Source organism: Limanda limanda, chromosome 5 (assembly GCF_963576545.1).
Source record: "Limanda limanda chromosome 5, fLimLim1.1, whole genome shotgun sequence".
In the NCBI taxonomy this organism is placed as follows: Eukaryota; Metazoa; Chordata; class Actinopteri; order Pleuronectiformes; family Pleuronectidae; genus Limanda; species Limanda limanda.
In genome coordinates this window covers 11,018,386-11,036,774 of record NC_083640.1, presented here as the reverse complement: position 1 = coordinate 11,036,774, position 18,389 = coordinate 11,018,386, and the positions used below count along the sequence as shown (strand labels likewise).

Genomic DNA, 18,389 nt, shown 5'->3' with positions numbered 1-18,389 from the left:
TCTGGTCTACACTGTGAATTTTCTCATCTTAGATTAGACAACAGAACAAGGCTGTTTTGTCTATAACAGACGCACCGTTTCCAAATGGCTTTTAAATCAGAACTGATTTATTTGAGTTGCGCTAACCAACATCTAGCCACGGCACAATCTTCTTGAAAATACGCTGAGACTACAACCACAGAACATAGCATCTCATTATTGCAAAACACAACCATCCTATTGGCAGAACATAGACTGAGTGCACTTGACTCTCTCTGAAGGCCACTTGAATCTCAACCGAGGAGGTTATGTTTTCACCCCAGTTTGCTTGTTTGTTGGTTGGTTTGTTTGTATGTAAGAAAGAAAGATTACTCAAAGAATACAGGACAGATTATCACGAACCTTGGTGAAAGAATGCAGTATGGGTCAGGGAAGAACCCATTTAAATTTGGTGCGGATCTGCATTAGAGGGCGGATACAGGATGTTTTTCCCCCCTTTTTTTCAAATTGCGACATGGAACGTTTTGCTACATTTTTGTTGATTTCTCAGGATCTTGATGAAAAAAACTAACATTATAATAATATTATAACTAAATATAAATACTGTTAGGCCTTGGTGGAGGGATGTGCTCTAGTCTATGAGCTCTACTGAGAGCCATACTAGTTGAGTACCCCACAGGTGAAAAAAACATTTAAAAAATGTTTCTTTGATACATCGCTTAACTTGTTCTCGAATACAAAAAGAGTATCTACACTAGTTTAGATGAACATTAAGTAATTCATTAACATTATATAATATCAGAGTAAGATTGGTCACCTTCAACTACAACCAACAGAATAGTGTCGTCTGCTCTCGTGGTGATCGTCTCCACCTGACTGGCTCTTCCGGAGAGAGGGAGGGGCTTTGGATTCTGAAATCGTCCATTGTTCCATCGAAGAAGGAGGCAACTGACGGTCACGCTGTTCACCCACACCACGAGGTGGGGAACATCTCCACGGGTGAACGGAGTCACACTGAGGATCTCCTGTTCAACGTCCAGGGTCTGGTGGAGGGTAAAGGAGCCACCACTCCAGACAAAGATCTGTGGAGTAATAATTTACAAGTTCAGTCAAATTGCAGCAAAGAATAGAATTAAAGATCTTTAATGTGGAACCTTCAGCCTCACCTGGCTCGATGCTATGAGATAATCTCTGCCTTCAGTGGAGAAGTGTTTCACATCCAGAGCTTCAACACCTAAAGTTTGTTCCTAAAGAATCATGTGAAAATAATAAAGAACAATGCCACAGTGTTAAAAGTGATGTAAAAAGAAAAATAGTAATGTTGTCGTTAATTGGTTTTCATCTTACCAATGTGATGTTGAGGTCCTTGTGCAGTTTGAAGATGCTGAGGTTGGCAGCGGGGGCAAACGGGGGGCCACTGTGTGTAATACCAATGTAGGTAGAACCATTCACTGCAAACCCAACACAAGAGCGGGGGTCCTGAACCCTAATGGACTGTAATGAGAAAAGGGATTTTGAGTGAGTTATCTCTTTGTCGGCGGCTACTGCTAATACGATTTCTATTGGATTTTACTCTCTTGTATATTTCAGTTTACAGCAGGGGCATCATGTGTTGGCTGTGCTGTGGTTGTTCTACCTCTGACGGCACAAATACACCCTGCCATCGATACAGCGTGGCCGAGGTGTGGAGGGATCCATTAAAGGGCCTCCTGTCCAGCCTCATAGCCAGGACAGACAGTTGTTCCGGGAGGAAGCACCAAGCAGATGTGGGTCTGTCCTCAAAGCTCTGGTATACACCCATCACTGGAAGGTGACCGGCTGGAAGGAAAAGAGAACATGTCATTGGTTATTGGAAGGAAACTGGGATTGAAGGAACAACAGAAGAAAAGAGCAGATTGAGACTGTTGAGGTGACTTTAAACATGTACTGGTCTCACCAGAGGCAACAGCTGTGCCAGGCTGCGTCTCCCATTCCACACTGACAGCTGACTCCAGACCATTGCTCCGAGACACGGTGAGGAAGACTGTTCGGCCACCTTCATCAGCAACCACTTCTGTGTTCGTCCTGTGAAGAAAATACGCCATAGATAAGACGACATGCACCTGTGTGTATTTGTACATATTTTTACAGCTACAACTGCATCAGATGAGCTGTGAGACCTGTTGAGTGTGGGTCCGATGCGGAACAAGCCAGAAGGAGCCAGGTTCTCCAGGACGGTGATGAAGGTTTGGAGTTGATCTCCCAGCCGTGCGCCTCCCGTTGGGCTGGACAGGGTCACGGTGAAGGTTTCATTCACTTCAGGCTCAGCGTCCAGGACTGCCCAGATCTCCAGCATCTGAAACAAAACAGATGAGACTAAACAACTTTTGATCGATTACACAGATGTGCATTGCCAAACAAAAATCATGCTTCCAATGAATGTTTGACCATTTGTCCTCACCTCAAATCTGACTCCATCCTCCAGCACCACAAACCCTTGTGCTGGCTTCAGATCGCCCTCTGCTAGGCTGCCGTTGGCATCTGTGATGGTAAACTGAACAGTCACGGCGCCGAATGTGCCTTCCTCTGGGTTCCGCACCACGTACAGTGTGGCCACACTCTCACCCAGCCCCACTACAGATGTGGGTTCTCTCAATAAGAAATGCTCGCTGGTGTTGAAGGAAATGACGCCATGTCCATCGTCACTGGCCATGATGTTCACGGTGGCTGCATGAAAACAGAAACACAATGTTGTAATGGCAAAGTTGTGCATGTTCAGAATATAGGTAGATGGGAACAAATTAGTGATACATTTTTATGAGCATAACTTTAGTTTCAAATCTAATCAAAAACAAAAACAAATAAAGTGGAGGTTTCTCCTGAGTATGTGTAGGTTTAAAGAATGAAAAATGTATATTATTATACATTTTTCATTCTTTAAACCATTTCTGATATAAAATAAGGTTGACTGTATTTAAGGAGTCATTCAGCTTTGTGTAGTCAAATAACTAATGTCTGGAGCAGCATGAAGAAGAAATACTGTCTCTCTTGTTACTTTCAGTTATTTTTTAACCTTGCCCATTTATGTAGAACAAGAATGCAAATGTTCACTGGAACAAGGTTTAACGTGTCCCAACATAGGTTTTTAAAAAAGAATCCTATAAAACCTGCCAGACGAGCAGAAGCTATTTATTTCTATGACAACGTTATAAAACCTCTTTATCTCACGCTGTTAATTCATTAAACTCGTAACCCTCTTAACTCAAATCTCTATAAGTCTCAACCAGGGATTGCACATTTTAGATTGTTCATTTAAACTCGATATGGATTAGAAGCTTATGGTCGGCTATCTCATGCTGTGTGACTCAGAAATTCCAGAAACACTTTTGCAGATTATTCTGCTGCTGTGTCTACCTGTGGTGTTGGTGCCCAGCTCCAGACCAGTGGAAGGCTCGGACAGGATGAGCTGGAATCTCTCAGCTCCTTCTGGAATGTCGTCATCGATGATCTGCACTTCTACAAACTTATGCCTCTCGCCATCTACAAACTGGAGTGTCTGGAAAGACAGAGGAGTTTTCCGTTTTAATACTTGATACTGAAATATTTGGGTGATGGTTTAGCATGGGGGAACTGATGTTTGTGTCAAGCATGTATGTGTGCTTGTCAGGGATTTCTGAAGTGTTTGCTCGCTGGGGTAACTGTTGGGGTTCTCTTTAATTTGGTAAGGTCTGAACCTTTCTATGTGAAGAGACTTGAGATAATGTATTTGTATGATTTGGTGGTTTTTAATCACAATTGAATTGATTACTGTGTATATCTGACCCTTTCACTGGCGTTGTAGTCCAGTCCCTGTTGAGCCTCCAGATTCTGAGCATAGAAGAACAGAGAGACGTTTCCATACGTCCCCTTGCTCCTGTAGGCCACGAGAGTCAGTGACCTGATAGTTTCATTCACTTCGTACCTGGAGAGAAGAACATATTTGCATAAGATATGGATTTAAAGTAGAGTATGGGCAAATTAAATAAGGGATATGTAATTTATGGATGTTTTTCTTACATGGTGTTTGTCCATTCGATGACTCCTCTAATTCCATCATTGGCAGCAATGCTGACCTCTGCAACCAAACCCTGGGTGTCTAGGAAACGGACAACATACAAAGAGTGAACATATAATGACCTTTAGATTATTAATTTATAATAAAAACTGCAGTAAAAAGTTTTGTATCAGAGTCTTATCTAACTTCAGGGCTGTAACTACAGTGCAAGCACCAACAGCAAGCTGTGCATGAGGAAACTACAGAGGATCTAATTTCCATCCGGGAAGGTTTGAGCGGAGGTTTAAAGCTAAGAAGCGTCTCCTGTAAGTGGCTTGTGAGGCTGAGCCGCCAAGTGTTTTGGCTGGACTGATTTATGACCCCGTGAATAGTCCTCTCCCATTCACTTCAACAGCCAAGACCCTGGGAGGCCAGCTCCGGGTTTAGTTTGGCTCTCCCTCTCCCCACCGCACAGTGCTACTCTGATCCCCTTGAATCCCCAGGCTTCCTCAATCATGGAAAGCATCAATATCAGCGTCCAAGCCACATAATGAGTGCTGCCAGAAGAGCCGCCGTGTGTTTACCCTTCGTCTCCAGGCAGAAGGCCGATAGTATTCTGGGAGCCTGCGAGTGCTGCTCTGCTCTGTCGTGTTCTGTCCACTCATCGCTTTCTAAAGTTACTCATTCATAAATTAGACAGTGGTTTGGATTGTGTAAAAGCTGCAGCAGTAACTAACAAGCTTCTTTCATGTTGCATTTTGACTGTCAAAATACTACATGACTACTATGTTCAATGTACAGAAATATTGTACATCAAACTGCCTGGTGAAAGCTGGGATCGCAATGGATTTGCATTTGTTTTTTACCTGGCAAAGTGCAATACACAACCTCTACTCATCAAACAAGGTAAATGATGAGAATTCATAGGAAGAAAAGAAATTAAAAAAAGTTATAAACTTGCATGAACTACTGAATTATACTGTCCATGCTGCAGGTGATGAAAGATAAATTCAATAATGATTGTAGTACAGATCCACATTCAGCTGTTTTGCTCCATACCTAACACGGGAGCAGTGGCAAGGGTCGTGATGAGTACAGCTGATGTTATGTTGACCAGGAAGAACTCTTGCAACTCTGGAATGTCGTCCTGATAAAAGATATGGAAATTACAAACTTTAAATTCCCCATTCAAACAAATGCACCAGAAAGAGAATAAGAGCATATATTGGCAAAAAAACTTGAGTATCAAGTTTTTGATGGATGCATAAATGAAATAATAGAAGAGAACCAGAGTTTTTACCTCCAGTATGGTAACAGGGATGCCAACAGAAGTCTGTCCATCCTGAAGGATCACAGATCCAGCACCAGAGATGAAGTCTTGTCCCGGGTCAGCAAGAGCCCCCTCTACCTGGGACAGGTCCTGTAGAGAGCCCCTTAACACCTCATAGGTGATATTCACAGCTCCTGTAGAATACATTTAGATACTATCAGTTACAGGGTAAAGGATTACAGTGTGTTTAAGCTTGACACCTGAACCAACATAGTGTAGTCTAAAGTAGCATTTAACAAAAAGAAAGAATGAACTAAAGTAGAAAATCCATTAATTTAGTTCTCTTTAGGACTCACTGACCTGAGGCTCCAAACTCTCTGTTGACATAGATCTGTATCGTCCTGTCCCGCTCCTCTGTGGTCACCCTGAGGGATGACTGGGCGATGCTCAGCAGCCCATAGGGCTGATCACTGGTGTCCACAGTGAGCACCGCCTCACTGCCCGGAACATCCAGAGCAGCGTGACCTGTCACCACAACACCTGTGTCCAAGTCAGGGAAATGTTAATCCATGTAGAACCTGAGACTGGGGTTGATTTTAGGTATTTGTGGTATCTTCAAAAAGATTTCACACTCGAGCAACAAGACATTAAGGGCAGATGCATTACCGAGAGTCTGAATGTTGGACAAGGAAACTTTGTATTCATCCATGTCCTCTGGTGTTGCATCATCAAGGAGTTGCAAAACGATGGTGGTGTTTAGTTCTCTCTGGAGGCAAAATCCCAAAATTACTGATGGAGATATCAAATCACAGCTGTATCTTGGATACTTTCAAGAAAAACTAAAATAACAATATACCGATCCAAAGCCTGAGCTGCCATACTGTTCAGTAAATGTGGTTCCTTATGATCCCACACTAACTGTTCAATGATCTCCCTGTAGTATTTACCTCAGTGAAGAACAGTGTCCCTGAGGTCTGGGTGAAGGTCCGGTGCACAAGGGGTCCTGTTGCAGTCCAGTCTACAGTGACGTTACCCAGAGCTGGAGCTGTTCTCAACACCAGTAAGGACAGCCTCTCTCCTGAAATATCAAATATAATACAGTCAGAATTGGGAGTTAATGCAAAGCAAAGAGTGAGTAATGTTCACCTGAGTTCTTAAACTTCAAATATTCTGCTCCTGTTACAATAGTATATTTGTTTTTTCTGAAATTCATGTCATCCAGGTAATATTTTTGTCTTCTTGTGCACTTTAATGTATTTATTTTGCCATACACCAGTGAAAGATACATTTCCATTTATGCCTTAATGCATTAATGGACAACAACGTTTTGAATCTTGAATATTAAATCTACATAAGCCCTTCATAAGCTTTAAATCAGTCTGGAATTTACATTAAAATCTGCAAATGACGATTATCTGGGTTCAAATCTAGGTTTGTAAAGACATGTTAAGTGAACTGCCTTCAACTAAAGATTTCAGAAGAGGTAACTCAATGTCTCTTATTGTTTGGATTCCACTCAGGGAAACTTCAGCTGCTGATAAAGTCAACATATAGTAACCACAGGCTCCACCTGTTGCTGCGTACTCCTGTTGCTATGACTGCATTCCCTTACATTTGCACTCATACATAAGTAGGACACATTTCTTGTGACAGGGAAAATGGAAATGGTTTGAAATGTAAAGTATGGGCGTGCTTTGTATTCCTGATTACTTGACTGGCTGGACTGAAGAATTGCAAGTTGATGGTATGCATTGCAATACGTTTGTTTGTATGTTTCCTGGAAAAAAGACTAACTTTTCTACAACGTGTATCTCTTGTGAGTTTGTTTGTTTGTGTGTGTGTGTGTGTGTGTGTGTGTGTGTGTGTGTGTGTGTGTGTGTGTGTGTGTGTGTGTGTGTGTGTGTGTGCTCTGGGCTTTGACTTGTATCTGTTCTTGTATTATTAAAAACATTTTAAAACAAGTAGTAATGATGATGGAATGATGATATGCATATAGTCAGAAGCAGCCACCCACCCTCTCTGGCGATGACAGAACGTGAGGCTGGATGGAATCCGACAACCCCAGCCACGTTGTCGTTAGCCAGTATCACTATGGTTACAGTATCAGAGCTGGGCAGGATTCGACTTCCTCCCTCCGGGTTAACTAGACCAATCATGAGGCTCTCGTTGTCCTCCGGCTCGATATCATCTCTGATTACTATCTCTATGGTCTTCTTCAGGTCACCTGCAGACAAAGAGGATAAAGTGAATATAATACTACATGCAAGTGCTCTTTAAATTCTCCCAACTCTTAAATTGACCCTCTGGATCACATACCATCAAATACCAGAGTTCCTCCCGTCCCAGTGAAGTCAGCGTCTGGTGTGGCCTTTCCTCCAACAAACCTCCACTCCACTGAGACAGTGCCCAGATTCCCTCCTCTTCTCTCTATAACCAGGGGCACCACGACCCCGGGCTCTTCCCGGACCTCCAGGTAGAGCCCCTCATCAGTGGCATTAGGACTGAGGCTGTATATCAAAAATACACCGAATGCATCTCCGTTCATCGCTATGGTCACCAAGGCCTTGTCTGGCTGGCCGATCGAGGGCAGGTTCTTCTGCGCCACACTCAGATTCAGCAGCTCTACCTTCAAACAATACACAGTGAAACGTATTATTTGCTATGCACAAAGTTAACCATTAATAAAACAGGTAAATTAATAAACGATTGGGTTTTTACCTTTAAGATCTGTATGGAGAAGCTCTCATCCATCTCAGGGAATTTATCCGTTAAGATTTGGACTGTGAGGCTGGCGACCTGTGACCCATCCTCCATGAAGGCGCGCTGAGCTGTCACAGGGGTGTAATCGCCCCCTGCCACAGCCTGGGCACTGAACAGCACAGCAGCTGCAGTGACGTTTTTGAAGTATGTCATAACATTTGCTCTGGAGGTGAGCTCGTCGGCCACTGAAGTCACCCACGTGCAGGATGGTCGGGCCGCCCCTGTGGTCAGAGAGAAGGCCTGGCAGGCACGCTCCCTCAGACACGCAGCGGTACACACAGACAGGGGATCACTTTGACCGGTGAGGTTAAACGTCCCAATGGGGCTCGTTGATGGAACGGCTGCTTTCGGGAGGTCATAGTACGTCAGCAGGTTCCGGCCGTCAGCCTGAGCCAAGCCAACGATGTCAATCTCAGAGGTGCTGTACACGATTTCCAAGCGACCAAAGTCCCCACCTCTGGAAGAAAGGAAAAAAGGATGTTAGGATGAATAGAATTTTAAAATTAAGTAAAACCATTATTCCAGAAAACACTATAATTAAAGTACCTTCTGTGAACAGAAATATTGGCTCTGTAAACTCCCTCCAGTGGCTCCTGAATGCGGTAAACAGACTGTGCAAAGTAGACTGTCCCATATGGGTTGTCATTGGCAGGCACAATTATATCAACAGATGTATCAGTTCCAAGGTTTCCTCCATTACTGGCACCAGTAAGCTCCACCTTAATTATCTTTAAAAGACAGAGTGTAATAGACATTAAAACTAAAATCATATGACAAATTACAAATTGGCATCATTTTAAAGTATTTTCTCCAACAGCTTTTTACCTCTGTGATTTCAGGAATGTCGTCAGGCAGAATCTCCACCTGGAGCGTCTTCATTGTTTCTCCAGGAGCAAATCTCACTTCTCCTGATGTCGGCCTAATGTCTCCCACTGCTAGTTTACCATTGACAGTCGCCTGCCATTGCACCACCACTGTGCCGATAGTTCCAGCGTTACGCACTATTGGCAACGTGACCTCGATGGAGTTAGATCCTGGTTCCTCCACGGTAATTGGAATGGCCTGGAAGACTAGGTAAAAAAAAAAAGAGTGTTATATGATGAAAATAAGATTTGACAAGATGTGAGATTGAAGTTCTTTTCATAGTGGGAATACAAATGTGGAGTCTAATGTGAAGCATCAATCCTCATTTGTGTCATTGTCTCAGGATCACTACCACTTGCCTACTTTAACTTTGACTGTGGCAATTGATAATATGCATAATGTAGTGTACTTGGTGGGGTTGATTTTATTTTTCCTTTTCTTTTTCTTCTATATATCTGTCAGAACCCTGGTTATGCAGGAAAATAATAAATATATTTTGCACAAAAATAAAATTCAATGAAGAACTTACTTAACAATGAGAAATACAACAAACTAGATACAAATACTGAAAGTGTGTAATGCCTACTAACCGAAGGCACCAAAAGGGTCATCAGAAGGCAGAATGGTGATGATGGCACGTGTGAGTTCCCCCAGCAGAGCCCCTCCAGTCGTCTGGTTGATCAGCTCGATGAGAAAAGTCTCCTCCAGCTCGGGAACCAAGTCATTAATGACGTAGACGGGCACAGATTTACTGGACTCCCCCTCTAAGAGGACCACGTCACTGGAGGCTACGCTGTAGTCTTCACCTGCGGGGTCACACACGTACATGCTCATATAGACGTGAAGCAAATCATAGAGAAGAATATTCAAAAGCCTGAGGTCGAGACTTACTGACTCTGGCGGTCAAAGGCACAGCTCTGAACTTAACAGACACGTCAGCAAAAATCCCACCGACCCGCGTGACGTTTATTATGGGCCCCACGTAGTTCTCAGCCACACTGACAGCAGAGGCCGACAGCTGCAGGACGCCGAAAGCATCGTCGCTGGCCCCCACCACCACCTGGGCTACGGTGTCAGTTTTGGAGCCAAGAGCCGGGGAGTTGGAAACTGGAAAGAACATTAAAGGGATATTTCATCACTTAAGTGTCACATGGTTTGGTCTTATTTTTATCTTTAATGATTCTTTTTTTCTTACTGAGCCTCTCCTGCTCTCCTTCGATAAGCTGAACACTGATCAGCTTCACGAACACGACCTCGTCTCGTTCTGGATCCTCATCATCCAAAACTCTCAGAGTGATATTCGCTTCACTCTGATTGGCCGAGAAAACAACCGAATCATCGAGGGGAACAAAATCCCGCCCCTCAGTGGCTCGGCCCACCCCTGGAATCCTGTAAGGGTCCGGATCTGCCTCGTTTAGGGTCCGATATGTGACTCGCACCTAGAAAAACAAATACCTTATGATTCATTCACTATGACAGATGGCATGTGATTTTTTTTTTTATATAACTATTTATTTATTTTACATTTTTAGGCCAAATATATAAGTTTAAAATATATACAAATATTTTAAATGGCTAGATAAACTTTACGTCATCATGAATGGTTTCAATTTCTATGCTCTAAGAAGTTTCTAAATCTTCTGCAGCAGGACTTACCTGACCCATCAGGCCTCTGAGTCTCAGGATGGTGAGGGAAACAGTTGAGTCAGATTCAGGGAGTCGGACAGACTTTGTTAAGTTAGCGAATACAAAAACGCCGTAAGGATCGTCACTGGCGAGCACAGTCAGAGTTGCAGATGTCTGGGCTCCCAGGCGACCGTGTGAGACGTTGACCAAAGAAACAGTGAAACTCTTGTCCAGCTCCGGGATCTCATCCTGAGCCACTTCTATGATAATGTTCTCTGACGTCTGACCGACACCAAAGGTGATGTTCCCGAACCTGCTAAGGAGCTCGCCCTCAGAGCTGGGGTCAGCTTCCCAATACACAGTCACATTGGAGAGGTCTCCAAAGGACCGATCCACCTGGGGGAGACCATCAGAAAATCACACGATGGTGAACCATGCTCGAATAACAGTATGAAACATCGTGACTTTATCACACTGACCTGCAGGATGACAGAGCTGCTTCCATCCTCAGGTTCTGTCCCATTGACAAAGAGCGAGTCAGGACTAAACTGAAAAACTCCATGGGCATCGTCTGAGGCAGCGATGGTCACTGTGATGTGGGATGCAACTCCCAAGCTGGCTGCAAGACACCAGATACAACCCTGGGTTACTTTTTTGTAATATAATGTATTATTAGCTGCATTTTTCATGTTCAGTTTGAAGTAAAGTAAAAAAATAAATGTGGTTAGAGGAGAGGGAAAGGAAATACGGCAATAATATTCTAATAATGCAAGCCAGTGAGTTTGGTCAAAATAGCACAAGGATTTTTAATAATAATTATAATAATACATATCTTCTTATCTAAATAATAATTAAAGTGATGTTCTGGAACAAGCACATTAGACTGAATTGGCAGCTTCATTATTTCCGTCTGAGCGACAGCAGCTTAAACTCTGTGTAAACCACTGAGGTCTCTGACACCTCATATCAACCACTTACCCCTCCTGCCTGAGAAAAGGCTATTTGCTTTTCCCACATCACTTCCTTGGGTACTCTTCACAGGGGTCACGGTACAATGTAAATACCACACACGATTAAACACACACATGCAGGCTCAACCACACAACCTTCTCAGCTTTTATGGGCCAAATCTTGTTGATACAATTTCATCCAGCCGGCCAAAACTAATGCTTGTAAGTTTTGAGAACAGAAAAGAAGGAATGACATGTCAAACAATTAGATTCTAATAATAGAACCTGAATTTAAGAAATGCATCCTTATGGAGTGAGGAATTATGTCGGTGAAGGCGTCAGGAAATGGAGGCTAGAAGCAGTTTGGGGAATAAAGGAGGGGAGATACTTACCATGATGGTGATAGGATGGAAGGAGGAAGTCAGAGTCACTCTCCCCACTTCCACTTCCCTCACTATGCAGAAACTGATCCACTGATGGATCAGCATCAAACAAGCGTCACACCAGGTGAGTATCACACCAGAAGAAGGGAGGTCGAAGGGCAAATGTGAAGGAGGGTGGGCAGGTAGTTACGCAGGAAGGTAGGTGTGTGTGTGGGAGGGCACACAGGAGCACAGCACACAAAACACACAAAAACAGTAGGATAGAACACAGGGTCAGTTCAGCTATGATTAGGATAGGTCAAGACAGGTTTGCGGATAAAAATTTAATGACTTAAAAAAAGATTTTGCTTGAGAAAACTAATTCTAACTATTTATTTCTCACCTCCTGCGTCGGCATTGTAGAGCTCCACCCTAAAGATCTTGTCCAGCTCAGGGACGGGATTGTCAATGATGGTCACGGTGATGAACTTCAACCTCTCCCCCGGAAGAAACTCCAGCACACCATCCGAGTCCTGCAGATGGAATAGGAAGAGGAAACAGGATAGTAGGCAAAATGTTTTCTCTTTATCTACGTATTTATACATCATCAGTGTGTGTGCATCTGTAAGTTTAAAGGGATAGTTCCGACCAAAATTTGAACACTTGGATGACACCACAGGAGCAATATGGAGGGTTTTTCATTTTTGTATCTGTTGTTTTTTTAAGAATGAAGAATTTGTCCCCATTTACTACAATTGTATTGGGTTTGGCTGCAACACTATTTACCACTCAAACTCCAAAAGTGTTTTGTGGAACACTTCACCCACCCATGCATTGGCATAGTGGTGAGTAGATTTTTGGGTTAATAGTTTAGATGAACTATCCCTTTAAGGACTTTGGTGGATACTAACCTCGTAGTCTTCAGGGCTGGATGCTGTGAAAGGGGTTGTCCTATATCCTACTATGACTCTTCCCAGGAGTCCTTGGGCCCTGGCCACTGGCAGACGGATTTGTCCATCTTCCTCGTTAATGGTGATGTGGGCAGGTTCCAACGCTGGAGAGATCAACCCCTCCCCTGGAGGACTTGGCTGGAACTGCAGCAGGCCTGGTAGAAAGAAGGGTGTTTGAGTGTTTGTGTGTGACAGTGATGGTTACAAGAGAGAAAATAGGAGAAATTATAACATACAACATCATCTTAAAAATATGGATCACTTCAATTATATTTAAGTACAAAAGTTCTGTTTTTTGGGTATTGAGGTGAATACCATAAGGATGATCACTGGCTATGACAGTGACGGTGTTGACGGAGTTATTTGGGTCGATGCTTGCACCACTGGTAGGAGTGGAACCTGGCTTCCCATCGCCAGTCTCTGTGGACTCCAGTGTGATCTGGAAGGACTCTGCCAGCTCTGGGATGTTATCATCCAACACCAACAGGTTTAGTACCTAACAGAAAGAAAGGCTGTGCATTAGTTTTGTTTTTTAGTCAAGGCTATACTCCTAAGATATCATAAGACATCAAATCAGCAGCACCAAGCTCCTGGGAGTGCACAGCGCCAAGGTATGATGTGTAGTATGGAAGTGACAAATAAAGCTGAATCTTTTTCATATAGACTATATATCTATATTTCAGCTTTCATTAAGTGCTTGATTTAGGATAGCTGATGACAGCAACTTTTCTTTTGTAGAACCTTTATTATGAGGAGACACCTGTTGCCTCATCTCTAAATGCACAGGCAACATGACCACTAGGTGGAGCTGATTACCAAGAAAACGATCCAACTGGAGGACTGAATTATATGACTGATAAATTTGACATACTGTATATAAACTTCAAATCAATATGATGATGTGCAAATACAGTGGATGACAGGTACATCACACTTGCTTTTACCCACTGAGTGATTGTGCACAATGACACCCTGGATAAACTCAGAGGGGCTCACATGAGGACACATTAATACAGGCACACACACACACCTCAGAACGCTGTCCAGGCAGAAAAAGCACAGCTCCGGTGGCATTGACAAAATCCTGATGTGCTGCCGTGTCATTGTTCAACCTGTCCAGTTGGGTTACAGTGTAGTTGACGTAAACGTGGTCCAGGGATCCCCGCATACGCTCGATCACACAAGAGACAGTGGAGCCTTCTTCAGCCGTCTATGAGGACAAACAAGGGGGAAAAATGTCATTAATTCAGGGACACTGGACGCATAGATCAATATCCAAACACTTACTGACAGTTTTTTATGCTTACATGAGCTAATCAGACCGTCTATGTTAATGGCTCAGTCTAATTCCAGCACAGTAATTAAGTGATTTTGAGAGGGAACACCTGATAGCCCGCATGCCTCTACGTCTTTTTCATCCCCATAGGGTCTAGGATATAAAGACATTCTCCAGTTCTGCTGGAATGTCATGCCTATAGCTCTGCCACCTGTTGTGCTGAGAGAGACAAGGAACAAGATCTCTCATCTCCAGTGCTGGAACTCCCGATACGCTTCTACAGGAATGCCCTGAGTGGCAGAGCTGCGGCGGCCTTGCCAGCTGTCGCTCTACCTGAGAGGGGCCGAACACGACAGGAGACACATCCAATCCAACTAAAGACAGAGAGCATGCTCTCCCTGCAGCCAGGCATGAAGACTGATGAAATATGCAGCAGGACAGGGGCTGACAAACCATTGGGTTTACATTACACGTGTTTCTATGCACATGTTCCCTCTGTGGACACAACAGAGTGATGACACTGTCAAATGCCACAGTAGCAGTGGTCATGTAGAATCAGGAGCTGCATTATTTATGCTCAACTAACAGTCTGCATTATCTGTCACAATAGAGTTTATTGAAATACTTAGCAGCAGATGGGTTCCACTAAATGCCACTGGGTGAACTTACATCAGGTATGCAGGCACCAGTGAATCCAAAAAGCCCATTGGCATTGTCACTCTTCATGACTCGCAAAATGGCTGTGGGTCTGAGGAGGGGGAGACGGGCTCCTCCGCGCACCGCCACCAGCTGCAGGTAGAACACCTCCTCACCCTCTTCTTCATCATCGTCCCTGGTCTCCACCACAAACGACTTCTGCCTCTCGTCCTGACGGTAGCGCAGGTAACCTGAGATGCTCCGCAGGTCTGTCTTGGCGGGCTGGGTGTGAAGCTCGTGGATGTGGCTGCGGTTCAGCTTGATGTGATATAAGCGAACATCCTGGAGAAGGCCTGTGTAGCGCTGTTCACCCTCAGGATCTGAGCCAATGAACAGTGTTGCAGGTCCTGGGGAAGAAGTACGAGGGGAAAAAAACAAAAAAAAATGCTTGGTTAAAAGTTAGTTTGATAAACTTGTTTTGTGAAATTACACAAATGTGTGACTTTTGCACATTAGTCCATGAGTCTTTAATTTGGCTTGAGATCATAACAAAAGAACAGGATCCAGAAGGGGATCTGCATTGTTATAATGATAAATGTCAGATAAACTTAATATTGTTTGTGTTGGAACTAATTTTACTGCACTAGGATCCCAAACATAATCTTGATTAAGGCCACAGTGTGCGTAAGTCCAACTCTTGCTCATTATTAATTTATATCCTTACACCTCTTGCGTCTATTGTTTCCTCCTCTTGTACAAAGGGAACAAATGCAGTAAATCTGCCACAGTGAGCAAATATAAAGCCCCAACACAGAGCCATCCATCTGTGGCTTGAGTTACCAGTAACAAGACAATAACGCATGACATGACTGATGATTATGTATATATCTGCTGTGATATTTCCTCTCTGGGACCATTGGGTCCGCTACAGGCTGCCACTATTGTCTCCATTAATCAGTGAGAGGAGGAAGAAAAGAAAATGCCGACTGATTCCCTTTAGCAGTAACAATATCCAGCAGTGCAGAGGCTGAGTGCTCACTCAAGCATAGCAGAGTCCCAATTGTGAACAATGAGGAGGCAGCTGAGGGGTAAGTGAATGTGTGTCTGTGTGAATTAATCCATACAGTATATGTAAAAAGTTTAGTATTGTTTTTCCTCCATATGTTTAGTGTATTTCTCACACAGCCATGCAAACACACAAGCAGATGTCCATCATTACAAGAATTAGTGCCTCTTTGAATTGCGCTTATAAAAACCAGTGCAGTTCCAGTCGACATACTTTGTTTTTACCAGACTCATATGAGATCTCTGTGACCTCTGATCTTTGAACACTTAAAGCGAATCAGTTCATCTCTCAGTCCAAGTGACAACTGGTCAACATTTGAACAAATCCCTTAAAGGCAGACTGGAAATATCATGTCCAAGAGGGTTACTTCGTGAACATGTTTTGTGTGGCCACTCTTACCTTGATGTTTGGCCTTTGACCAAAAAAATCTAATCCGTTCATCTGTGAGTCTAAATGAACTTTTTTCACAAATTTGAAAGAATGCTCTTCAGGCGGTCTTAAAATGGTGCCTTCACAGGGCAAAAAAGGGTTCGATTCCCAGTGGGTGTTCTTCATTGATCACATTCAGAAGAACATGAGGTTACCTTGACCTTTGACCTTCCACCTCCAAAAACTAACTTAAAACCGAAACAGGCGGCAGCCATGAGTCATAAAAAGAGTATTTTAACATTTTAAGAGTTAAAACCAGTCACATTTTTAAGATCTATAAATGTATCAGCATATTATTTAAATATAAATTAATAGTGGTGCAAAGAGGCCAGATTTTGATTCCCAAGTTTAAGGTGTATTGTTTAACCAAAAAGCCATGGCAACATATACTCAACACACACACACATACACACACACACACACAAACTACAGCTTCAAACACAAGCGATGAGTGTAACAAGCATATGATTGACACTAATTGTTTGAAATATTTCTAACAGTAACTTACCATCACTGATGCCCTCCCCTTTGATGCTCTTCAGACCACCAGGAATAGGGTTCCCATCCAAGAAGAACTGAATAATCCCATCATCAACAGTAATGATGACATGTAACCACGTGTTATCCTCTACGAACTTCTCAGCACTGGCCCGGGCCATCTGAGTAATGTTTGATCCTATTACTGTATAGTACAGCATCACTATGACATGAGACTCATTAGTGTGGACCTTCACTCCATAATACAAGGTCCCATTCCTGGTTCCTTTGGAGACTATGAAGCCATCCGTGTCTGGTCTGGGCACAAGCCAGGCAGAGAAGGTGAAATTGCTGACAGCAGCAGGCCCATCTTCGGGCGAGATGGTCCCATAAGCACCGGGGAGCCCAGAGAAAAACCACGTGTCTGTGGCTGAGTGGTGTCTCCTGGCGTGAGGCCTGAGCTCGACCTCATCTGGGAAGGAAGCTAGAAGGAGCAGGTCATCCATCAAAGGAAGGCCCTCTGGGAAGCGGCCAGAAACAATCTCCCAGGCAACACGCACATCACCAAAAGTACCCTGCTGCCGTAGGATGGTGAAGGAAGTGACATCAGCCATATCATCTTCTGAGAGTACATCTTCGGCTACTTCTTGGTCCAGGTTGCTGTCAGCGATGGCAAAGACGCCAAACGGGTCGTCATTAAAGGGGATGAAAACAGAGGCGTTCAGAGAAGTCTCGGCCAGTCGTCCCCCTTCCCCTGGGTAACCACCTTAAAGAAATTAAAGGCAAAAGTTTAAGGAACTTCATCTTTCTCTGTCATTTTTGGAATCAAAACATTGTATTTCATGGTCAATTTTATCCTGACTAGGTCTGACAAATGTATCACTGCTATCTTGAACTCACCTGAGATATTAACCAGACTGAGGATGTAGAACTCATTGAACTCCGGAAGCTTATCTGAGATGGCTTCCAGGATAATGGGCTTACTCTCTTCCCCTGTAGTGAAGGTGATGTAGCCAGATGTGTTGGTAAACTCCTGGTTTTCCTCCAGAGGAGTCACTGAGTCATTGGCAAACAGCTGCCAGAAGACTGTAACATTACCAAAATGGCCCCTTGCACGCAGGACACTGGGCGAAGAAGAGAAGAGAGGATTAATTTATAGAATACAGGTGAAAAGTATATAGAAATCGAGTTTTGTGCTTGCATAGAGACTGTAAAAATGTTCAATATATATGATTCATGCTCATTCTCATTCAACTTTCAAATCAGTCACAAACGAAAGGTGACCTGAGGACATGTTCCTTACTTGAAATTATTGGTCTTGCCCTCTTTCACTGGTTTCTCTGTGGGTTCCAGGGAGAAAATCCCGTTGGCATCATCGTTGGCCTCGATCACCACAGTCGCTGTGTGAGCTCCATACACGACTGCATCACCTGAGCACACAAACACACTATCAGGTTAGTATAGACCAGTTTGTACGTATATGTGAGCTAGAGATAGGAAGAGAGGTAGATGAAGAGATAGTTAGAGACGGAGAGAGAGAGTCCTTGAGAGAGGCAGAGAGAGAGAGAGAGAGAGAGAGAGAGAGAGAGAGAGAGAGACCGGTAGATAGGTCGACATGTAGGTAAGTAGGTAGTTAGGCAGGTAGGTAAGTAGATAGGCAGATAGGTAGATAGGTAGATAGGTAGATAGGTAGATAGGTAGATAGGTAGATAGGTAGATAGGTAGATAGGTA

At 43.6% G+C, this 18,389-nt stretch overlaps 1 protein-coding gene across 1 annotated transcript in view; it reads right to left on the bottom strand.

The window, feature by feature from the left end:
- Positions 1 to 18,389, bottom strand: part of adgrv1 (adhesion G protein-coupled receptor V1) — a 99,257-nt gene that overhangs the window by 64,971 nt on the left and 15,897 nt on the right. The window contains exons 18-51 of the mRNA XM_061071119.1: positions 17,961 to 18,087; positions 17,558 to 17,781; positions 16,689 to 17,423; positions 14,719 to 15,092; positions 13,804 to 13,983; positions 13,089 to 13,269; positions 12,735 to 12,928; positions 12,227 to 12,356; positions 11,850 to 11,934; positions 10,991 to 11,126; positions 10,542 to 10,907; positions 10,081 to 10,324; positions 9,777 to 9,992; positions 9,476 to 9,691; positions 8,847 to 9,091; positions 8,568 to 8,749; positions 7,980 to 8,478; positions 7,578 to 7,887; positions 7,276 to 7,485; positions 6,209 to 6,339; positions 5,928 to 6,027; positions 5,622 to 5,801; positions 5,292 to 5,455; positions 5,051 to 5,138; positions 4,015 to 4,093; positions 3,781 to 3,919; positions 3,373 to 3,514; positions 2,420 to 2,685; positions 2,139 to 2,314; positions 1,916 to 2,043; positions 1,616 to 1,797; positions 1,327 to 1,473; positions 1,146 to 1,226; positions 814 to 1,061 (exon numbers count right to left, since the gene is read on the bottom strand). Coding sequence (XP_060927102.1) covers positions 814 to 1,061; positions 1,146 to 1,226; positions 1,327 to 1,473; positions 1,616 to 1,797; positions 1,916 to 2,043; positions 2,139 to 2,314; positions 2,420 to 2,685; positions 3,373 to 3,514; positions 3,781 to 3,919; positions 4,015 to 4,093; positions 5,051 to 5,138; positions 5,292 to 5,455; positions 5,622 to 5,801; positions 5,928 to 6,027; positions 6,209 to 6,339; positions 7,276 to 7,485; positions 7,578 to 7,887; positions 7,980 to 8,478; positions 8,568 to 8,749; positions 8,847 to 9,091; positions 9,476 to 9,691; positions 9,777 to 9,992; positions 10,081 to 10,324; positions 10,542 to 10,907; positions 10,991 to 11,126; positions 11,850 to 11,934; positions 12,227 to 12,356; positions 12,735 to 12,928; positions 13,089 to 13,269; positions 13,804 to 13,983; positions 14,719 to 15,092; positions 16,689 to 17,423; positions 17,558 to 17,781; positions 17,961 to 18,087 — 7,105 coding nt within the window. The remainder of the gene's footprint in view (positions 1 to 813; positions 1,062 to 1,145; positions 1,227 to 1,326; positions 1,474 to 1,615; positions 1,798 to 1,915; positions 2,044 to 2,138; positions 2,315 to 2,419; positions 2,686 to 3,372; positions 3,515 to 3,780; positions 3,920 to 4,014; positions 4,094 to 5,050; positions 5,139 to 5,291; positions 5,456 to 5,621; positions 5,802 to 5,927; positions 6,028 to 6,208; positions 6,340 to 7,275; positions 7,486 to 7,577; positions 7,888 to 7,979; positions 8,479 to 8,567; positions 8,750 to 8,846; positions 9,092 to 9,475; positions 9,692 to 9,776; positions 9,993 to 10,080; positions 10,325 to 10,541; positions 10,908 to 10,990; positions 11,127 to 11,849; positions 11,935 to 12,226; positions 12,357 to 12,734; positions 12,929 to 13,088; positions 13,270 to 13,803; positions 13,984 to 14,718; positions 15,093 to 16,688; positions 17,424 to 17,557; positions 17,782 to 17,960; positions 18,088 to 18,389) is intronic.